Here is a 21,155-nt window from a genome sequence, read left to right on the forward strand (position 1 = left end):
CCTCCTCCTCCCCCGCCTCCCCGCCCGGCAGCCGGCTCAAGCAGCGCGGTGCCGGCGGCGATGCCCGCCCCGCTGCCGGGGGGAGAGGCTGCCCGGCGCTGCCCGGCCCCCCGCCGCTCGCCGCAGACCCGCGCACGCACAGGGGCAGCCGGGCGCTCATTGAGCCATGATCGCCGCGGCTTTCCTGGTCCTGCTGAGACCCTACAGCATCCAGTGCGCCCTCTTCTTGCTCCTGCTGCTGCTGGGGACCATCGCTACGATTTTATTCTTCTGCTGCTGGCACCGCAGGCTCCAGAAAGGGAGGCATCCCATCAAATCCGTCTTTTCGGGTCGCTCAAGGAGCCGAGGTGAGAGATGCCGCTGGGTCCCTGAGGGCGGAGGGGTGTGTGGGGGGTGTGTGTGTGTGTGCCCCCGGCCCATCCCGCTGTTTCTGCCGGTTGGAGGGCCGCTCTGCCTCCCTTTAGCCGGGCAAAGGCTTTACAGCAAATCCAAGCCGAATCCCGGACTGCGGCAGCCTTGTCTCCACCCATCCCTTAGCCAAACCTCGGCCCGCGGGAGGGAAGCGAGGGGCCGGGAAACCCCCCCACCCCCCTCAGCCCTTCCCGGCCTCTCAAGTGCAGCAGAACTTTATGCTCAACTTCTTCCAGATGAATTAAATATAAATGCCGGGCGGAGCTGCCAGCCGCGCCGGCAGAGACAGACCCCGTCCGGGAATATGTGCCAAAAGGGCGAGCAAGTAGATAAAACCGTTAGTCGGAGCGAAATGTGAGGTGGAGCTGGATGCAGCCTGTGTGTCTTTCTGCTTCCCTTCCAGATGCTGTCATGAGAACTCATCACTTTCGCTCTGAGGTAATTTATTTAGCACGCAATTTCAAGGTCAGAAGTTGTTCTCTTTACCTGAGTACATATCGTGTTGGTCTTTTGTTAATGAAATCACATAGCAAACTTTTAATTTTGCATGAAAGACATAATGTCTTCTTTCATTTCTGTTTGTTTTTTTTTTTTTTTTCTCCACACAAAATGTGAACTGTTTATTTGTGTTACCCTAACCAGCCTGCTGATTTGTGTCATTTCCAAAGCAATTGGTCATTTCAAGAAAAGCTGCGCTTGATGTACGTGCCAGACCTCCCTCTGTCCAGCTAGCAACCCCCAAGCCCAGTTACTGACTGCACTGTAAATACGTGCAGAGCTGGTAGGTTGTGCGACTGCAGAGCTTCGGCTCGCTTGCTTTGCCGCCAGCCCTCATCTGTGACTTGCTCCTTGTCAGGGAAGTTGCCCGCTTGGCTTGGACACTGCCGTGGGAGATCCCAGAAGGATCCAGACTTCAAGCCTGCTTGGCAGGTGCCTCATTTGGTGACTCTGTATTCGTAGGTCAGGGGAATCAAAACTCTTATGTGCCAGTGCTAAAAGTATAACAGAAAATCCAGTCACTTCCAAGGGATTCTGAATGAGGAGGGTAATTGCTGGGAAAATATGGAAAATAATATTTTTTTTAGTATCTACTTTGTTTCCATGCTGCCCAGTAGAGCTCCTGTCTAGCTATTTCTCTTGCCTGGTCTCCTGCTCTTGATTTAAAGCATATCTTCATGCCATTGCCTGTTATTCTGGAAGCCTTGAGAGAGAGTTTTGTGCTAAAGTGATCTCTTGTTTTGAATTATTTGCATTTTTCCTTACCCGATTGTGGGTGAGAAAATTACCCAATTATGAGTAATGCTTTCAAAAGTGTTCACGGGATATATTTTTGCAACGTGGTTCATATTGGCAATTAGTTTGAAACTCCTAACTATTTTGAAATTTGTACACGCTGTCACAAGAAGAAGACAACATAGGGAGTATCCCATCTTTAAAACATGAAAAGTCTGATTTTGTTGTTGACTGAACAGTGCTGCAGTAAAGCGAACAAAAAACCATGTCCCTCTGGAAGTCAAAAGATTTTTTCTTGATTTAGTTCCTCCAATATGAAATACTTGGTTTCCATGTAAAATTCTCTCACTCTTGAGCCTAGATAGAGAAAAAGTTTAATGTGTCATGCCCTTTTGAAATACGTGTTGTCCTGTATGGTGACTCTTAAAAGGGAAGTTTGCAAAGTAACTAATTTATTTTTATTACTTCAGCATGTGGTTCTTTGCATATAAGCCAGTTAGAAGCAGATGAATTTAAAATATTTCCTAGAAGTTTCCATTTACTGAAATGTGCTAGAATAAACTAATAAGAACTTTTATAGTCTTTCATAATTTTCTACATTTTGTTTAGACAGAGTAACACCACAGTTAATGGTCTAAACTACCCTTTTAGGTAAGTGGTGGAGCTGTTTTCCCCTTCATTATCTGATGATAGACTTTCAGTTCTTAAGAGAAAACGATGACTCATTTGAAATCATTAAATTTTCATTTTCCAATTTTTTTTTTCAAGTAAAACCTTATTTTAATGAATCTAATCAAATTGATTAATAAAAAACCACAGGCATACTCCCATGAAAATATTGGCAGCACTATCTAAAGCAGAATTCGATGTTCTCATTCTATATCAGCACAAAACATGATGCCCTTCCAACTCCAATAAGAAGTTGATAAAAGCAAAGCATGATACATGAAAATATGGGCTTTACCTAATTCCCCCCAATGAACATAAAATCTCAACTCTAAGTTTTATAGCATAAGGTCCATCTGCTAGCATCCACTATGCTTAGTTGTTTGTCAGGTGCAGTTATAAATGGTGTGGCTTAATGATAATAAAAGATTATGAAAAATAGGTTGATAGTAAATAGCAGTGGGTTGGCATTCATCTCCTGAGAGCTAGGTTCAAATCCGACTTACATCGCACGTGAATGTGCAGGTGGTCTAGTGGCAGTGCACAGAGAATTATAATTGCCCTATCTACAGAACGGTTGGCAATTCCTGCATGATTGGCTGCCTGCCAGGAAAGCCTTATATTTGGAAAAATAGATGTGTAGCAAATTTATGTTGAGGTTCTTTGCCAGAGCTGCAGCTCTCATGGTGCGTGCCTACATTGTCTTTGTCTACATACAGTGAGAACTATTTCATCCCTTTCTTTTAGTATTGAACCCCACATTAAAAAATAAGACACCATACTATGGGAGAGTAAATATTAAATTTGAAAATGTATTTATGATCCTTATCAGCTCTCCTGTTCTGAATTTTATATGCCACTGATGAACTGAATCCACAAATAGTCCATTTTTGTGGGTCTTGATTTTGAATGCCTCTGCAAAACGTGCCTTATTATTAAACAGCAAAAGTCTATGCAGATATTACTTATTATACAATGAACTTAAAACACTTGACCCCCTGCCTCAAAAGGAGGTAAATTTGCATGAATCATTATGAATATAAAGTAGGTTAAAGTCTGTCTTTGTTAGCAGTGCTTCATAACAGAAAAAATAACCAGCAAAAAGATGTGAGAGTTTTCTGAGATAATACAGTGGTGTCTCCACCTCCCCACTAATGTTTATTTACTACCATCTGAAGTTTGTCAGGCCTTTTTTTTAATACATTTTTTATTTCTGTCCATTAAGTTCATTATCACTGTAACTGCTCTTAAGATTCCTTCATCTCCCAGGTACTATTGATACTCCATGAATCACACCCAGAATAGTTAATGTTTCTAATCTGAGGGAGACCTAGATATGCCATGGCTGTAAAAAGAAAACAAGTAAATTTCCAACGGAAATATTCATTGCTTACATGACAAATCAGACTTTGATGTAGCTATTTGCACTAGTCTCTCCTTTCTTTATTTTGAGAATCAGTTGCAGAATGAAATGTCTGGGCTCAACCAAAACCACACCAAAACCACAATGTAACTCAGGGAGAGTTTTACCAAAATAGGGACTACGATCCATTGTTGGTTTTATTATTATTCCTTGTATATTCAAAAATGTGAATGTAATCAGTGATTCACTGACTGCATTCTTTTCATGCTCTCTGTAGAAGTTTGGTTTTTCATGAAGCACAGGAATTTTCTCTGAGTACTTTGGAGGCTTGGGCTTGATACATTTCAATGTTTAGCATCTTACACTTTAAAAAGAGGTTTGAATGTCTTCTGTACTTTACAATTTAAAGGCATTGCTTAATGTGTTGGTGTTTCCACTTCTTGTGATTTAAATTTCTTTCTGAATTAGTTTTCCTTATTGCCAAAGCCTCTGGAGTCATGGGATTATGTGAGATTTTTACCTTTCAATTAAAAAGGAAGTAAGCTTCTAGCCCTTAGGTTAGAAGGAATTAATCCAAATGGTGTAATTCTTAAAATTGGGGGTAAGAACTGTTGAAAAGGAAGGTTCTCATTCAGGATCTTTAAATGGTTGATTTTTATGGGATTGTGAAGGGATAATTGTGCAAATGCTAAACCAGTAGTTGATGTTTTTCATATTACTGGGGAAAAAAAAATCACCAGATTTACAAATCTTTTGCCTGAAATTGTCTGAGCTTTACAGTTTTCCTTTATTTTACCTTTTAAATTAGAAATACTGTGATCTCAGGAACTGAAGGTATCAGTGTCAGTGGGTAGTCACAAGCAATATGGTATCTTTTTGTATTTATTTAATTTTGACTCATATATTTTTGGCAAATTTCCTGTGAATGGTTCCACTGAGATCTGCAGGTATAAACCTACTAGGAAGCAAATCTGTAGAACTTTTACAGTCCACCGTAAATTCTGACTTCATATAACCCAGGCATATGTCTGGTGGGACTAGGCACATCAGTAAGGAAAACAGGAGCTGACACTTTATGAAAAGACTCTCTGGGAGGGCTGGAAGCATGTATTAACCACAGCTGTAGCAAAGGAATAACATTTGGTTGTTTTCAGTTTTGCAGACCCCACATTTTCTTCTTGGTTTACTGAACAGTCACTACAAGGTTAATATATATTCAGTCTATTGTTGTGACAAGACTGGTAGTGAAATAGGTCAGCCACGACTGATGACAATTTTTAAGAACAAATGAATTTGCTAAATCATCCATTATGGTACAATGGATGCAAAACTATACTACAACAATTTCTGGTAAATGTATATCTTGACTTTGCCAACAACTGATACCCAGAAAAAGTGTTAATAAATTTATCCCTAAGCATACCTTTGCCGTAATCGTCCCCTTTCTGAGGCGACTGTGCCTAAAAATACAATTCTAGATATCTTACAAAACAATAATGAATAGTCTTTGAAGAGTTGCACCATAATTCATCCTGAATGTTATGGTTATTTATAAACTGCTCTAGATATGTACAGCTCCAGTGAAAAGAGAAATCAGCAGACCCTCCAAGCTGAATTTGAGTCTTCTGTTTGATTGGAGGGAGTGCAGTCAAGGAGCAACAGAAATGTACAGGACTAGCCAGAAAAATACATTCATTCACTTATTCAAAGGATGTCTCTTTGTCTTTGCAGAGCTGAATCAGCCCGAAAATATTTTACTTTTTTGTTTGACACGCTTTTCCCCCAGGATGTTTAAGCTGTTTTTCCATTAGCCGTCTAAGAGTTAAGGAACAGGTTCAAGGGAAAATATATCAGAGACAAAAAGAAACTGTTTTCTTAGATGGATGAAAGCACTTATGTACAGGAATGAATGGAGAGCTATGAATACAGGTTACACTGTATAAGGACAAATCCTTCTCTCCATTTTTCATAACATGTCCAATAACGTGGCCCAGACAGAGTATGTCTCCCTGAGCTGTTACATGGCAAACTAAGTACCACTGAGATTCTGCTTACTAGACGTCATCTGTCCATCACCGTTTGCCAGCTTTATTCACTGCAGTGCTGCCTTCAGATACCCTAGCAAGCATGGGTATATGCTGAGAAACAGCTTGTTTGGCAATTGTATCACAAAATATATGGCAATTCTCTGGTTGCTGCAGCAAGACCACTTGGGCTCCTGAGCTAACTCCAGAGGAGTTAACTGGGATACCTTTACTCTGTACTACAGTGCAGTATACAAATGCTATGCAAATGTTTCTATAGCCATCTGGTTGCCTGCATCTCTATTCTGGCTTCCGACAGTCTGCAGAGCATTGAAATGCTGAGGGGATCTCCTCTTAGCTCCGTCAATCACCCCATAAAGTACTGACATTTTGTCACGGTCCACATCAGTGGTAATGCATGGTCTCCATACACTGCATATTGGGACCTGCATTATAAGGGAACATGTCCTCACCGTTCTCTAGCAGGTGGCGATAAGGACCTAGGGACAACAACTGCATAAAGATCCAGTACATAATAAAAGTTCTTCTTACTATTTTGTTTCCCATTTGTATAGTTATGTCAACAACCTCCTAGCTATCATGTAAGTAGTTACATATCCAGGCTTCTCAGTAACTACTGGAAATGTGTGTTTTAGATGAGGTCGCAGCTTCAGTGGTGTTGTATGCCACATTCTTGGTGCACACAATCAGCTGCTTGCAAGCAAGCAGAGCCCTGGTTTCAAGGGGATCCAGGTGGAGCACAGTTTGTCACCATCTGTGTGTTAGCAGCCACATTGTATACGTGTACAGAATGGGAACTTCTAGCTACTGTTTTTTGGCCGAAATTAACCTCAGATTGAAACTGTGAATTGAAATTGCTGAGGTCATACTTGTGGTGAACACATGTATTACCACATCTGCTGTAGACTGTTCTTATACAGACAGAAAGGATCATGCAGGGGTCCACAGATCACACATGCCTCAGAAAAGCTTAATCATCTACAGTGATTTCTTGGTTACCATGATTAGGGTGACAGATCAGGTTGTGGGTGCCCCTTCAGAAACAGCTCAGCACTTTAAGCTGAGGCTATTAAATGAAAGCAAGCACCACGAGAACAGGATAGTATCACCCTTGGGGCTGTTTCCGCTCCTGGGCTGTTACACGTGTTTTCCTAGGGCATGGAAGCATCACTCACACTCTCTTCTGCCCCCAGGCTTTTTTAAGGAGTGGCACCTTTGATGTGCTGCTGAAGAACCAGGCAGAACACAGGGTGAAGTCACCTTGCTGTTTTCATGCAGGATCTGATTCAGCTGATCTGGTCTTGTTGGGCCTGGCAGTGTCAAACGTGAATGGGTGCCATCCACAGCCGCAGCCTCTCAGCCTGCCCCCTGAGCTCTGCGGTCTGGAGGGGTCTCAGCTTCTGAAGAGGGTGTGCTCGGGCCTCTCCAGCTCCCCTGGGCAAGGACTTGGCACTCTACTGCTGAGCACACTAGTGCTAGCAAAGCTGGCTTGTTTTTGAACCGATTCCTTGTGCTTCTACTTCACCTGCAAGCCTGGGTACTTGTTATCTGGGTACTTCTGCTGTCCAAAGTGTCTGAGCCCCCGCTGTACTCCCTTGTGCCCTACTGCCTTGCATCAAGGAGAGTCGGTGGTTGCTGTTCCTGACTCATCAGCGGGAATGAAACATGAGTTACGGCTGAAGTGTGAAAACACTACATCAGCTATAGAAACTAACTGCAGCTGACATTTGGGAAAAGACACATTTCTTACAAGTTGTGCCAATGTCCTTATTGCCCCTGTCCACTCAGCTGCTTAAATACAGCACTCGGCTTCAGGATGGCAGGGTGAATAGTAGAGCAGACTGGAAGTGAAGCACAGTTCTTAAAAGACTTAATTTATGATTATCTGAATCGATAGCACCAACAACACTGAAATGCATAATCATGTCAGATTGAGGCATTATATTTATCCTCCTTCTTTGTTCTAGAGAGAACAAAATGATGCAACTAGGTCGAGGCATCATTCCCTTCTGATCTGCTGCCACTACCTTCCTGCATGTAAAGTGCAGTTGGAGTCAGAAAGTGACTTTGCAAAACCAGCATCTTCTTATACAGCAAGATAAGCTTGCTGTAAGCATTTACAGTTTATAGTCTGTAGAGCTACTCAGCTGACCTAGTGTAGGTGTCTGCTTCGGAATGAGCCAAACAGTTCTTCAAGCCTCACTGAATGTATTGACTAAATTTTTCATTGGCTGTAATGGGAGCTTAGACTAGTAGCGCCTGAAGGAGAGACCTGTTCAGATATATTATTGGTATCTCTAGGTATCTGGGTATCTTTTTTTTATATATGCCTGTTAAGTCTCTCATCAGTTACGCATCTATTTTATGCTTGACAAAGTGCAAACCCATCTTCACATACTGTGGTGGCATGAATTCTCTCAGCAGTTTGCACTTCAAACAAGCACACTGGACAGAAGAAGCATTTCATTGTATTAGATATTGGGGCAGCACTTGTGTGGTTTAGCAATCTGTGTATTATTTCTTATTCTCCTTCTTACTGTATTTTTAATATTTAAAGGTAATTCCTTATGGCAGATTCTTGATGTATACCGTACACTGCCCAAGCTGAGGAGAAGTGATGAGATGGAAAACGGAGGAAGAAGGGGTGGAAGAGGGATATGCTTGTGGAATGTGCTAGTATATTGTAAATTAAACTTTCCCTTGCAGACCACTGATCAAGCAGTACTCTGATTTATTTTTGTTCTTAAATAATTGTTCCATTCCTACTGTAGGCTTGTGGTGCCCTGAGGTAACAGGGAAGGAACTGGGACAAACCATCGCAAAGGCAAGGCGTCTGTGGAGGGCTGCAAGCCTTCGTGTCAGAGAATGATAGGACTGCTTGGAGAACAAGCCAGCTTCTGTGTTTTATAGATTTAGACAGGAAAGAGTATTTAAAGGGTATCTTGAGGCATGACTGGGAATGCTCTTTGGCTATTTGCTTCCACATCATCAGATTTTCCTGTAGAGTTACAGTTTACCTGCTTTGATAGGAATCCTAACCTTATGACAGGGAAAAACAAACACATTGTGTAAACCAGCAGTGTAATGCAGCATGGGTTATTAAAAACTGTATTTTAAGTTCATATCTAAAACCTAGGTTCACACAAGGGCTTGTATACATACACTTAGGGGCCTGCTTAGGAGCTGGAAAGCAGGTTATTGATGTTGTATTTCATGAACTCGGTTGGAAGAGTAATCTTGTTCAGGTTACGTAAAAGACAATTGCTTCTAATCCCTTAGAATGCATGGACTTATCTTGGAATATGACACATGCCAAATCAGTCTTCAATATCTGAGAAATGGCTCCAGCACTGCTTAGAGTTTAGGTTTTAGAAGATAAGAATAATATCTCCTATAATTAAACATAAGGCATGCAAAGAAGCATCAGTGAATGAAGGAGTAATGAAGGAGTGGAATGAGAAACTGAATGTAAAATCTTACATTCGATGTTTTAAATCTTGATTCAGATCTTTACGGGAGTAACCCTTAGCTAAGATTAAAATAAAATAAAAGGCTGCAGTCTGTTTTTTGAGACCTGCTAGAACCAAGAAAGAGTAAATGCAGTTGCTTCCTCCTTGTGCATTTGTGAAATAATATACTGAGTGAGTGTAGGTAATCTTTCTGCTACAGAAAACTAAGACCTAGCTTTAATTAGCAATCTTTACTATTAGAGAGGATGTATAAGTAGTTTGGGGGACTTAACTTGAAACCTGTATTTTGGGTTTAACTTGCAGAACTGGAAGTTAAGTAAAAGTTGTGGAGTTTTTTTTTTTGTTGTTTCTTTGTAGACTGAGGATATTTGGGATGGAAGTCACTATGGGAGAAGGAGGGAAATAATACAATCTTGGTCACTTTTTAATTTAAAACTGTTCTTACAATACAGATGTGTATATATATGTTTTCATGTGCAGCAGAAAGACTCAATTTTGTCTCTTTCAGCGTGCAGGGGAATTTGATACAATAAAGTTATTTAATTAAACCTGCCTTTTTAGTTCAAGTAGGTACTTCAGCTATAGGGTTTAATTCTTTTTCAGCTTGTCTGCAAAACAGCTAAGAACTCTGGCATCTTGAGAACGGTTTTGATACCACACATACTAATGTCTCCAGGCCTTAAGATGTTGTAGGTTGCATATACATGAAAGTTTCCGAGCTTTAAACAGGCAGTAACTGACAATTCAAAGACTGTTTCTTGAGGCCATTAATTGACAATGGTAATATGTGACAATTCTCATGCATACACAACCACTGTCAAAAGCCTTAAAAGCAAGCACACGAAGTTGGATATCCTATCTCCTTTGGCTTTGATATTCATTAGTGCACCTGCAAAAGTGCATCTAATCTACAGGACTCACTCAAATACCTGTAAAGGCATTTGCAAAGAGTTGAGTTCCGTTGTCATTCCTCCTAGCGTGCCGAATTGTGGCTTAATGCTAGCTACTGCTTTTTCTGTGGTTTACTGATGTTCTGCCAGAAGGTAAACTGGGCTGCAGTCCAGTGTCGGCTGAAGTTAATGCAGAGATTTCTGTTGACTTCAGCTGGAAATCGGATAACGCACTCTCACTTCTCTTGAAGTTAATGCTTAGTGACTCTGAATACACATACTGGCTGGAAAGGTTGGGTTCCAAGATTAGAATTCTGACACCCAATATATTACACATAAAATACACACTGGAAAAAATTAAAAAAGAATTAATATGGTTTCTCATCAAGCATAAAGATAATAGATAATGTATGATGAAGGAAGTAGGGACAGTAGAAACTAGAATGGAGAGGAAAAGCATGTGGTGAATTAATACAATCACACAATGAAAGAATAGAGAAGTCAAGTATTCATTTCACTAAAGCAATAATGCACACATGGGATAGCACTAATGTAGTCATATGGTGCTATTAAAGTATCAGAAAAAAGAATTAAAAAGAAATACAGAAAAACCAAGAAAGTGAAAGAAAAAGGTTCAATACATTATCCAAAATGTCCTCATCTGTAAATAAAAGAAGCAAAAGTTAGACAAGTTTTTTAAGAAGTTTCAAAATCCTGTTTTTTATATTAATAGGTGGGCTAGGAATGGGAATAGGCAAAAACATAACAAGGATTGCAGAGTATCACATACTTGGTTATCAAATACCAAACCATACTGAATAAATTCTGAAGAATGGGGCAAATGAACATACATGATATTCATAAATGCAAGGCTGGATGTATTACAGAGAAAAGTCGTTTACCCACTTTATTAATTTTTCAGTTTATGCTCTCCAGAAAGCGCCTTTTGAATTACTCTTGACAATTCAGTGAAGACCTCTTTCAGATGTATAGCCCGAACAGAAAAGAAGATGGGATGGAAAATATTTAAACAGAATGGAAAAACATGCTATACTATTTTATATATATATATCAGTAATGCAAATTCATAAGAGTACTGTGCTTATCAGGATCCAGCAAAAGTCTGTGAATCAGGACATGTAAAACTCTTACCAAAAAAACATTGATGGAAGACACTGGAATTATTTCATGTAGAAGGAGGAAAATAAGAGGAAATCTGATGATAAATTATATATGGAATGATGAATACAGTATCGAAGGCAGACCAAAACCTAGTCATCATAGATTTTATCCATCCTATCTGATTTTGGATACTTACAGTATGGATGTCTATGAGCAAAGTACTCAACTTGGGCTCCCTTTAAGGCCAATGGAGAGAAATAGATGCTGTTAGGGAATGGTTTGTCTGACCTGCTGACTCCAGTGGCTCGAAAGGGAACCCAGAGAGGGAAGGTCTGCTGAGCTTTGGTCAGAGGAACCCCACACTGTGTTTCTATACACAAGAATCAGGGGGTGTTAAGTTAAAATTTGGCTGGATAAGAAGATACTTTTTTACAAAACCTCTTACAGTGGAAGTAATTTTACACAACTGCTCGGTTGTGCTCTCTGGCACACAGCACCCAGTCTTGCAACATTCGTTGTTGGTTGGGGTGTAAAGATAGACACAAGAGGTCCTTTCAATATTATAGAATCATAGAATTGCTAAGGTTGGAAGGGACCTTTAAGATCATCAAGTCCAACCATTAACCTACCCTGACACTTCTAAACCATGTCCCTAAGTACCACATCTACCCTTTTTTTTAAACACCTCCAGGGATGGTGAATCCACCACTTCCCTGGGCAGCCTATTCCAATGTTTAATAACCCTTTCAGTGAAAAAGTGTTTCCTAATATTCAATCTAAACCTCCCCTGACATAACTTAAACCCATTTCCTCTCGTCCTATCACACTTCATTCCAGAAGAAAAAACACTTTTAGAGAAGACATAAAAGTATTAATTCACAAAGATGTATTTCATCTAAAAGAGGCTGATCTCCCCAGCCTCCTTCCAAAGACAGAACAGCTCCCTTGAGAGTAGGTGAATGAGGCTTTGGCTCTGCACTGGCCTCCAGAGACACCTCTCCACTCCTGCTGACAGTAGAGGATGATTAGGAAGATCATTCTTCAAGGATTCAAACTGACTAACTAGGAGGATGTGCATGGATGGGTTTGGACAGAAGATAATCCCAGTTTGCCTCCTGTCTTCCTCTGTGATATCTAAAACTCATTCTGGTGGTCATTTGAGTTGTTTCTTTAAGGAAAAATACTTTGTAGTGTAAATGTTTAATATTTAGAAGAAAACAGATTTTCTAAAAATATGTTTGAAGTCTTATTTGTTTGGTTTGCCTTGTGTCAAAATTGTACAGGCATAAAAATGAGTCAGGCAGTAGGGGATGAGCAACTCTCAATGCAAAGAACAAGAAAATGTTTGTCACTGTCCAGTGACACAGCATTCACATGATACCGGAAACTACAAATTGTTAATGGTGTTATAGCAACCTCATTGTATTGCCAGTATGATGTTAAAATCTCCAGTGTTTGCTCAGTGATTTGGTCTCAGGTGGTGTGCTGTGCGTCACTGAATATTTTGTAATACTTTCCTGCTTTCCTCTGAGCGCTGGCTTAACATCTAAAATAGCGCTCTCTTTACCAAACAGATATTTGTGTCATTTTCATATTTTTTAATTTTGATTGCTGTAACAGCATGATGTGTTCTCAATTATGGGTTCAGCTGAAGGATAAATAACACAGATGATGCAAGGAACGTCTATTCATTTCACCATTGAGAAGGAATCACTGACTGTTCTAGTCTTGCATTGAGCATAGGAGTGGCAGTTCCCATACATTACATAACTTTTGACTCCTGTCTTCATTTTTGATTACCAAATTTTGAAATTTTCCAGATTTGGGTTTTTACTCTGGCAAAATCTCATTGCAGGAATGAGTAAGCATTTTGGGGTTTGGTATGAGGACTCTGCCCTTGTAACATTATCTTTGTTGATATGGAATTAATTTTCCACCTGAAATCATGATCCTCTGCCTTTATTGCATTATAATCCTCCCCAGAGCAACCATTTGTGATACTGTAGGCAGATTATGACTTCAAGTGAAGAATAAGCTTCAGCAAACAGAAGCAGATGAGCTCTTAAAGAGATAAAGATTCCATTTTCTTGCTAGCAAAAGAGAAATATATATAAAATACAAAGGAGAAGCACTGTCTATAAACAGACTTTTCTGGAAGTCACAAGTGACTGTTTCATATTGAAGCATAATAATCAGTAAACCTTGAAGTATTTTGAGGTGAAGTCATTCAGTGAGAGAGACCCACATACTTAAATCCCTATTTGGCATGTGTCTCTAAGCACTTTTAGAGCTGCTTAGCTTCTACCAAATTCTTCTGTTACATAAACATACTTTCCCAAAGAGTTTTATCCAGCTAATGGGGATGGGAGCATGGTGAGGCAGCAGCTGCTGTGCAGGGTATATAACCAGACTTCAGCCAGTAGCCATCATCTGTAAATGAATCATAATGCATTTAACATTTAGAAAATATCTTCTGATTTCAGAACTCAAAATAGATTTGCTGGGTATAAGCAATACCAGGAAGGAATATTTTCTTTTACTATGAAATAATCCCTGATGCACACTAACATTTTTTTGTAAAAGAAAATCTCCATAAGAAATAAGCTTTATAATAGTAGGCTCCTTGTGTTGTATTTTTACCTGTCATCCTGAATAGTCCTAGTATACTGTTGAATGATACAGCTTGTAAGTATCTGTTAGCTATTTCACAGTGTAGAAAGCAAATGGGGCAGTAAGTTTTCCCATTAGAATAGTGTGGCAGAGTATATCACACATGTACATTTTTGAATGTTTAGAGATCTTCCTAAATCCGTGCAGGTCTGCTGGCTGCAGCGGCTTCCACTGTGCTGCATGTGTTGGTTGATACGGACAGGGTCCCACTTCCATTAAGATATAGGGAGTCAAAGTCTGGCCCTACCTGTAGTCTGAACGACTCTATTGCTTCAGTAGAATAGGAAGGATCATAAGATAGGATTCAGGACATCTTGGTGGTATCTTTCCATCATATATATTTCACAGCCCTGATGCACCACAGACACAAACCTCCCAGATGGACTAAGTAGAGCTGGGCTCTATTCCTATCCCTCCTGTCCAGTGTCTGAAAGTTACTTCACCCGATACTTCACCTTGGCACTTCAACCTTTTCACATCATCTGTTGCATGCAATGTGTATCTGTATCAATTACTAGCATGTGTATGTAAATACAAATTAATGTGTTTTGGCTATTTAGGGGTACATTTACTTAATGGGGCATACCTTTAAATAATGAAAAAAGCTGTCTTTCTGAGTGCCCAGAACAGGTTGCCGCTCTCTTCCGTTGCAGTCTCACGAACATTAGAGGAGTAAATCCAATTTCCACAGAGCCATACATCTGACTTTTGATTGCTTCAATTTACCAACATAACAACACTTAAGCTTTTAAACTTTTTAAACTTTTAAACACTTAAACTTTTCTATGCTGATTTCCTAATTAAAACAAAACAAAAGAAAAGGCAAAATAAAACACAAAAACCAAACCAAAAGCTAAGGGAAGGTGGAAAAAAGAACAACAGGTTTATATGGAAATGTATTGCTCCCACTAGTTTTTAGCTGCAGGAACTCAGATTATTTAGATTCACAGCATAAATTTCTGCAGTTTTAGCTAAGATCGCACCTTGCAGAAGTTTGATTCTTTATATGGACCAGCCATTTCTGAGTGCTGGGTTTGCTGCATAAGGACTTCAGCAGAGATATTTTGCTGGAACGGAAAAGAAGGTAGAAAATTCATAATTGTTGCATCTGTTCTTGGTTTTGAAAGGGAATGTAGTTTTTAAACTACAGACTGTCACTAAGGACATACATTTGCCTCACTTAATTTGAAAGCTGATGTGACTAAGTGAATGAAACTCTTGTTTACAACCTGGCCAAGTTTAATATCACCAACATTTATGTGGTACAAATGACGCATGGTAGGCTCGTGCATGCTCAGGATGGTTGGCGTAGAGGAGACTCAGTGAAATGAGTGAATGCTCACTGTAAATGCTCTGCAGGTAGCAATACAGGGCTAGCATTATATGTGTTGCCATTAAAGGAATGAAATTCTGTAAGGCTATGAGACATTCTGGATGATGCTCAGAGTTTTCACAGCAAGCCTCTAAAAAGCATTTGTGAAGGGCAGCTTTTCCTGAGTTTATTAATTTGTCCAAATATACATGTATTTCTCAGATGATAGCAAAAGACAGCACTCTGTCTTAATTATTTTATTCCAAATGGTGAGGTCTTCCCCCAAATCTAGCAGCATCAGAACTCTTAATGAGAATTGTTAGTCATAATTAAGTGTTGCCAGCTACCAATTCTTCTTCACTTTTATTCTCAGGAAAAAATGCACCTTTTCAGCTCATGCTCTTTAAAACAATTTCTCATGAGGCCAAGAATTAACCTGGAAAATTTTAATTAGAAATTTTAAATTAGAACTATTTAGTTGTAAATAACTAAAAGTGTGAGCTTATAAAGAAAGCAGCAGGAGTTACTGCTACTAGCTGTGTCAATAATAAATATAATTGAGAAATATAAAATAAATGTGATATTAATAGCACTTGGCAACATCCCTTTATTGTTACATGCAGTATATATGGACAATATATTAATTTAAGATAAGCATGCTTGTACCTCAAGTCATTGTTAAGATCCTGTATGATTTTTCTGTTGTTACATGAGTCCATTCTGGGAGATGTCAACCACGATGATTGCTTTTTCTGTTACAGGGCTTTAGATCAAGTCCTCGTCATGCTAGAAGACGTGTAGCACCTCGCCTTGAAGAAACACAACCTATAGTGGAAGCTCACCACCTAAGTGAGCAGGAAACTTCTGTAAGAAAAAGAAAAATAAAAAAAAGCAGCCGAGTTCAACCAGAATTTTATCATTCTGTTCAAGTTACCCCAACTCGAAAACCTGTAAGTATTCTACCTTTAGGGATAAATACCACTCAAAGTATATTATAGAAGCATATAATACAATTCTAATTTTGGGGGCAACCATATTCTGTTCCTCAATTTAAAAACTTTTTCCAGTTCTTATGTTCAGTGAATCTAGATATAAGTTTGTCAGACTGTATTTAATGCTAATTCGTAACTCCAAAAAATCCGGTTCTGAAGAGTGTTATTTAATTTTGATTTTTATTTAATGTTCAGTCTATAGTCAATATTCAAATAAGACACTTCATTTGATAGTTTTATAGTGATATTACTTAAGATATTTTTATAGCATACGTGTACATTATTGAAATACCTCACAATTAGATTTATCAGCGATTCTATGTACTAAACCACATTTATAATACATCTCATTACTAGATGCAATTTTGAAATCTCTTCTGCTTTATACAGTATTTACAATCTTTCTGCTCAACAAAACTTGTATCAAGTCTCATTGTTCTTTGCTCCTCAGCTTGATCTACACACAATTCTTTTAATACTGATAACCTACTTTTAGTGAGGAAACATGACAATTCGTTGAAACACTTACACAATTCCTAATGTAAATGCATGTGAAGATATATCCTGCAGACATAATGCATTTCTCCTTTTAATGAGAGCTTATTGCTTTGACCCATTTGCTGACTAACCTATCTGTGCCAGTGTTAAAAGGCCTGAACTACTTCTGGTAAGCCAATATTATTAAAAAGGCAACTATTGAACATACCCTAAAAAAGATTATCTCGAGGTTGCTTCAGCCTAACTGAACCTTCCTAGATTTGTGTTAATTGAACACCAAGAATTATCAGTACGCTCTGAAGTCGGTTTGAGAAAGAGTATTCCCTAGTGGAAGTACATTGCCTGAGAGAGCAAGAAACTTGTGCAAGGAAAAGAAAGCTAGAGCTGCCAAGAACTGCCAGAATTTTTACCGTGTAGCAAATACATTTCGTTTCTCTGCTTTCACTTCACTACTCCACAATTTCCTCTGTTCTCTTGTGCTTCTGCTAATTATTTATTTTATTCTGCTGCTGTTGCTGTGGTTTAATTTGATCTGATGGATTTGTCTTCTTTTCTTCTTAAATGATCCGCTCTTCCTTTCTTCTTAACCATCTCCCTTTCACTCCCATCCTATCTTGCTCTCTTAGACTACTTTGTCTAACTTTGTTACTCCTTCTAGGTGCCCAGCTTCTCACCAGGCTCTCTTCTGTTCATTACTTGCTTCTGGTCCTTTCCCTGCTTCGTTGTCCTTCCTTCATCTCCTCTATTATTTTCCATTCCACTCCTGGTTTTGATCCCCTTTTTTGTTTGATTGTTCTTATTTTTTCCATGGTAGGCCTATGCTGAGGGTAAGCCTGCCTGTAGTTGCTGAGGCTATTACCAACTGCCACTGACCTCTAACATGGGAAAAAGAGCATGAGTGGTGGTGAATTGAAGAGCTAAGACTGTGGAAACGGTCTAAGCAGCAAATCAGGCTTTGAAGACTGCATTAGTGAAGCTAAGAAAGCCCTTCTTTTCCCCAAAGTCAGCAACGTGTCAGGGGCTTCTGGAGCAGAAAAAAAAAAAAAAGTATAAGAATAGAGAGTGCACAGTGTTACTATATAACTTCACTTTCCTATCATTTCATGGCTTTATGCTGTGTCTGACAAGACCTACCACTGAAACAATAATAAATCCCAGATTTAGAGAAAACTTCCCTCAGTGCTGTCACTATTATGTCACTGTTTTGAAATTGCTTTTGCAGTATATCTTTTATGCAATGTTATGTAGTTCTTTTGCTAGCCTTTTGTTCTACAGCCTCGATGAACTCACATTTTTACAAAAAAGAATAAGTCATTATCTTTATTAGACTGTGATCCAGAAAACATAAGTCACTGATTTCATTTCTCATGGACATTGTAAATTATTCTGAATGTATTATTAATGCCACGGTGACAGGGTGAGTAAGGTTCATGCCATGACAAATCACTGCAGCGTTGTGAAGTTCCACGCATTCACAATGTTGTCCATTCCGCGGTTTGTCGCAGCTTCGTTCCACTTAGTTTCAGTGATGATACTTTTGGCATTTATCTTTGTACAGTTTTACATGATTCAGTGCCAGAAATGCTCTTGATAGTCTGCATAATTTCTTTCCATTATTTTTTCCTGTTATTCCTAGCTCTGCCCACTTGAACCACTTTAAATAAATCATCTGTTGTCTTGATGTTTACACTATGGAAATATTTGTAGGCAGCTATGGCCATATCCTGCTTAGTCATCTCTTGAAAAAAATTATGTATGATGTCTGCTAACTAGAAGACATAATTTCTCCTCATAAAACAGTTCTCATAATTTTTGTTGCTTTTTTCCTACTCATGCTTTTTTTGTCTGCATTTTCTGACAAGAGAGAACGTTATTTCCAAAGTAACTGTAAAACGGCCTTATGGAAACATATTTCTTTAATCCAGGAAATTTTTGAGTAATCAGTCCTAAAAATGTTAGCCTGTTTTGTTTCTGTACTAAGATCATAGAATCATAGAATCAGTGAGGTTGGAAGGGACCTTTAAGATCATCAAGTCCAACCATTAACCTACCCTGATAAAAACACCACCACTCCTAAACCATGTCCCTAAGCACCTCATCTACCCTTTTCTTAAACACCTCCAGGGATGGTGAATCCACCACCTCTCTGGGCAGCTTATTCCAATGTTTAATAACCCTTTCAGTGAAAAAATGCTTCCTAACATCTAATCTAAACCTGCCCTGACATAACTTGAACCCATTTCCTCTTGTCCTATCACTTGTCGCCAGGGAGAAGAGGTCAGCTCCCATCTCTCTAAAACCTCCTTTCAGGTAGTTGTAGAGGGTGATAAGGTCTCCCCTCAGCCTCCTCTTCTCCAGGCTAAACAACCCCAGATCCCTCAGTCGTTCCTCATAAGGTTTGTCCTCCAGACCCTTCACCAGCTTTGTAGCCCTTCTCTGGACACGCTCCAACACCTCAATGTCCTTCTTGTAGTGAGGGGCCCAAAACTGAACACAGTACTCGAGGTGAGGCCTCACCAGTGCCGAGTACAGGGGGATGATTACTTCCCTAGTCCGGCTCACCACACTATTCCTGATGCAGGCCAGGATGGTGTTGGCCTTCTTGGCTGCCTGGGCACACTGCTGGCTCATGCTCAGCCGGTTGTCCACCAACACCCCCAGGTCCTTTTCTGCCAGGCAGCTTTCGAGCCACTCCGCCCCCAGTCTGTAGCGCTGCATGGGGTTGTTGTGACCCAAGTGCAGGACCCGACACTTGGCCTTGTTGAACCTCATAGCATTGGCCTCAGCCCATCTGTCCAGCCTGTCCAGATCCCTCTGCAGAGCCAATCTACCCTCAAGCAGATCAACACGCCCCCCCAGTTTAGTGTCGTCTGCGAACTTACTGAGGGAGCACTCGATCCCCTCATCCAGATCGTTGATAAAGATATTAAAGAGAACGGGCCCCAGCACCGATCCCTGGGGGACACCACTCGTCACTGGACACCAACTGGATTTAACTCCATTTACCACCACTCTCTGGACACGGCCATCCAGCCAGTTTTTTACCCAACGAAGAGTATACCTGTCCAGGCCATGAGCAGCCAGTTTCTCCAGGAGAATGCTATGGGAAACGGTGTCAAAAGCCTTGCAAAGATAAGATATATGTTTAAAGACTTTTCAGATATTTCATTAAAAGTTTTGTTGGGTGTTTAGATGCTAGGCTTTCTTATTCCTGCTAATTTAGACTATTTTGTATTTGGTTGGTTTTGTTGTGTCTTAATGTTGTTTTGCAGTTTCCTAGACATGGCTATAAGTATCTGAATTTGCTTGGATTACTTGTCACTTCTTGTGTAGCAATCTCAGATCTTTCCTGTATTGTCCCTGTTCTTGTCAGAACTAAATTAGGTGTAATTGTGTGTATGGGAGTAATCCCGTTGAAGACAATAATTGTTCCCCTTGAAAATCTACATGACCAGATCTTTGCAGAAACAGAACATTAGTTTTCTCTGAAAATGTCATTATTTTTTTACACCTTCCAGGTCATTAATGAAGACATTAAATATATTTCATCCTAATACTGATCCTTACCAGATGGAGTGCATAGCCATTTTCACTTTATTTTATTCATCTTACTGCAGTGCAACATCAACATAATGGTGTGTAGCTTACCCCTTCTATGGCACGTTGTTATATCTTGTGTCCTTTAGGTCACTCTGTCATTGGTGGCTGTATTATTTGTGCTGACATTCTCTATAGGTGACAGTTTTACATCAACTTCACAATGAGGAGAGTACAGATACCTATTACTGGAGTGTGCTTTGAATATTTGAACACAATGTAGAACTCTTGAGAAGAAACAGAACCGTGTTCTTTAAATTAGCATGGCTTCATGCAAAGCAAAGGAGTGCTACATATCACTCCTTTCAAGAATCACTAGCTGATTCTGTCTGGGTAGTTAAATTTTCTGAAGGTGTGGAAGGATGCACAGAAGTCCCCTGTTGTGAGTTCGCTGCTGTCTAGCAATAGTTCTCCAGGGCAAATTTTATATTGCGGGTTTTATTACAAGCATTTTGCAAATATTATCTATATTTTAAATAGTGGTCAGCTCTGAAGCAAATGTATAAAACTCTGCAAATTATTAATCCTTTTTTTTCCTGTGTTGGCCTGGGACCAAAAGATGGCCTTGAGTTTGTGTGAACATATCTGGCTCCTCAGCTGTGTGGTCAGTTAGACATACAGTTCAGCCAAATTCTCATTTCACCTCTATGTCTAAATACATAGTTGAAAGATGCTGTTAAAGCAGTGTCTTTTGACATCTCCATTGTTAAACAATTTGAAGAGCTCCTAAATTGCCTGACTCATGCAGCCACCAAGGATTATTTAAGATCATGAGATGTAGTAACAAAATTTGCACTTGCGTTTGTCATAACAGGATCACTGTAAGATGTGTGGCAGATGAGACTACAGAGACTGGGGCATAAATAAGCCTGGTTCCTTCGCGTTC

General features: G+C 39.7%; 1 protein-coding gene across 1 annotated transcript in view; it reads left to right on the top strand.

The window, feature by feature from the left end:
* Positions 1-127: 127 nt before the first annotated feature.
* Positions 128-21,155, top strand: part of DST (dystonin) — a 313,178-nt gene continuing 292,150 nt past the window's right edge. The window contains exons 1-3 of the mRNA XM_082481488.1: positions 128-347; positions 815-849; positions 15,944-16,132. Coding sequence (XP_082337614.1) covers positions 167-347; positions 815-849; positions 15,944-16,132 — 405 coding nt within the window. The 5' untranslated portion in view covers positions 128-166. The remainder of the gene's footprint in view (positions 348-814; positions 850-15,943; positions 16,133-21,155) is intronic.

The sequence above is a fragment of the Vanellus vanellus genome, assembly GCF_965231255.1.
Source record: "Vanellus vanellus genome assembly, chromosome: 3".
Lineage (NCBI taxonomy): Eukaryota > Metazoa > Chordata > Aves > Charadriiformes > Charadriidae > Vanellus > Vanellus vanellus.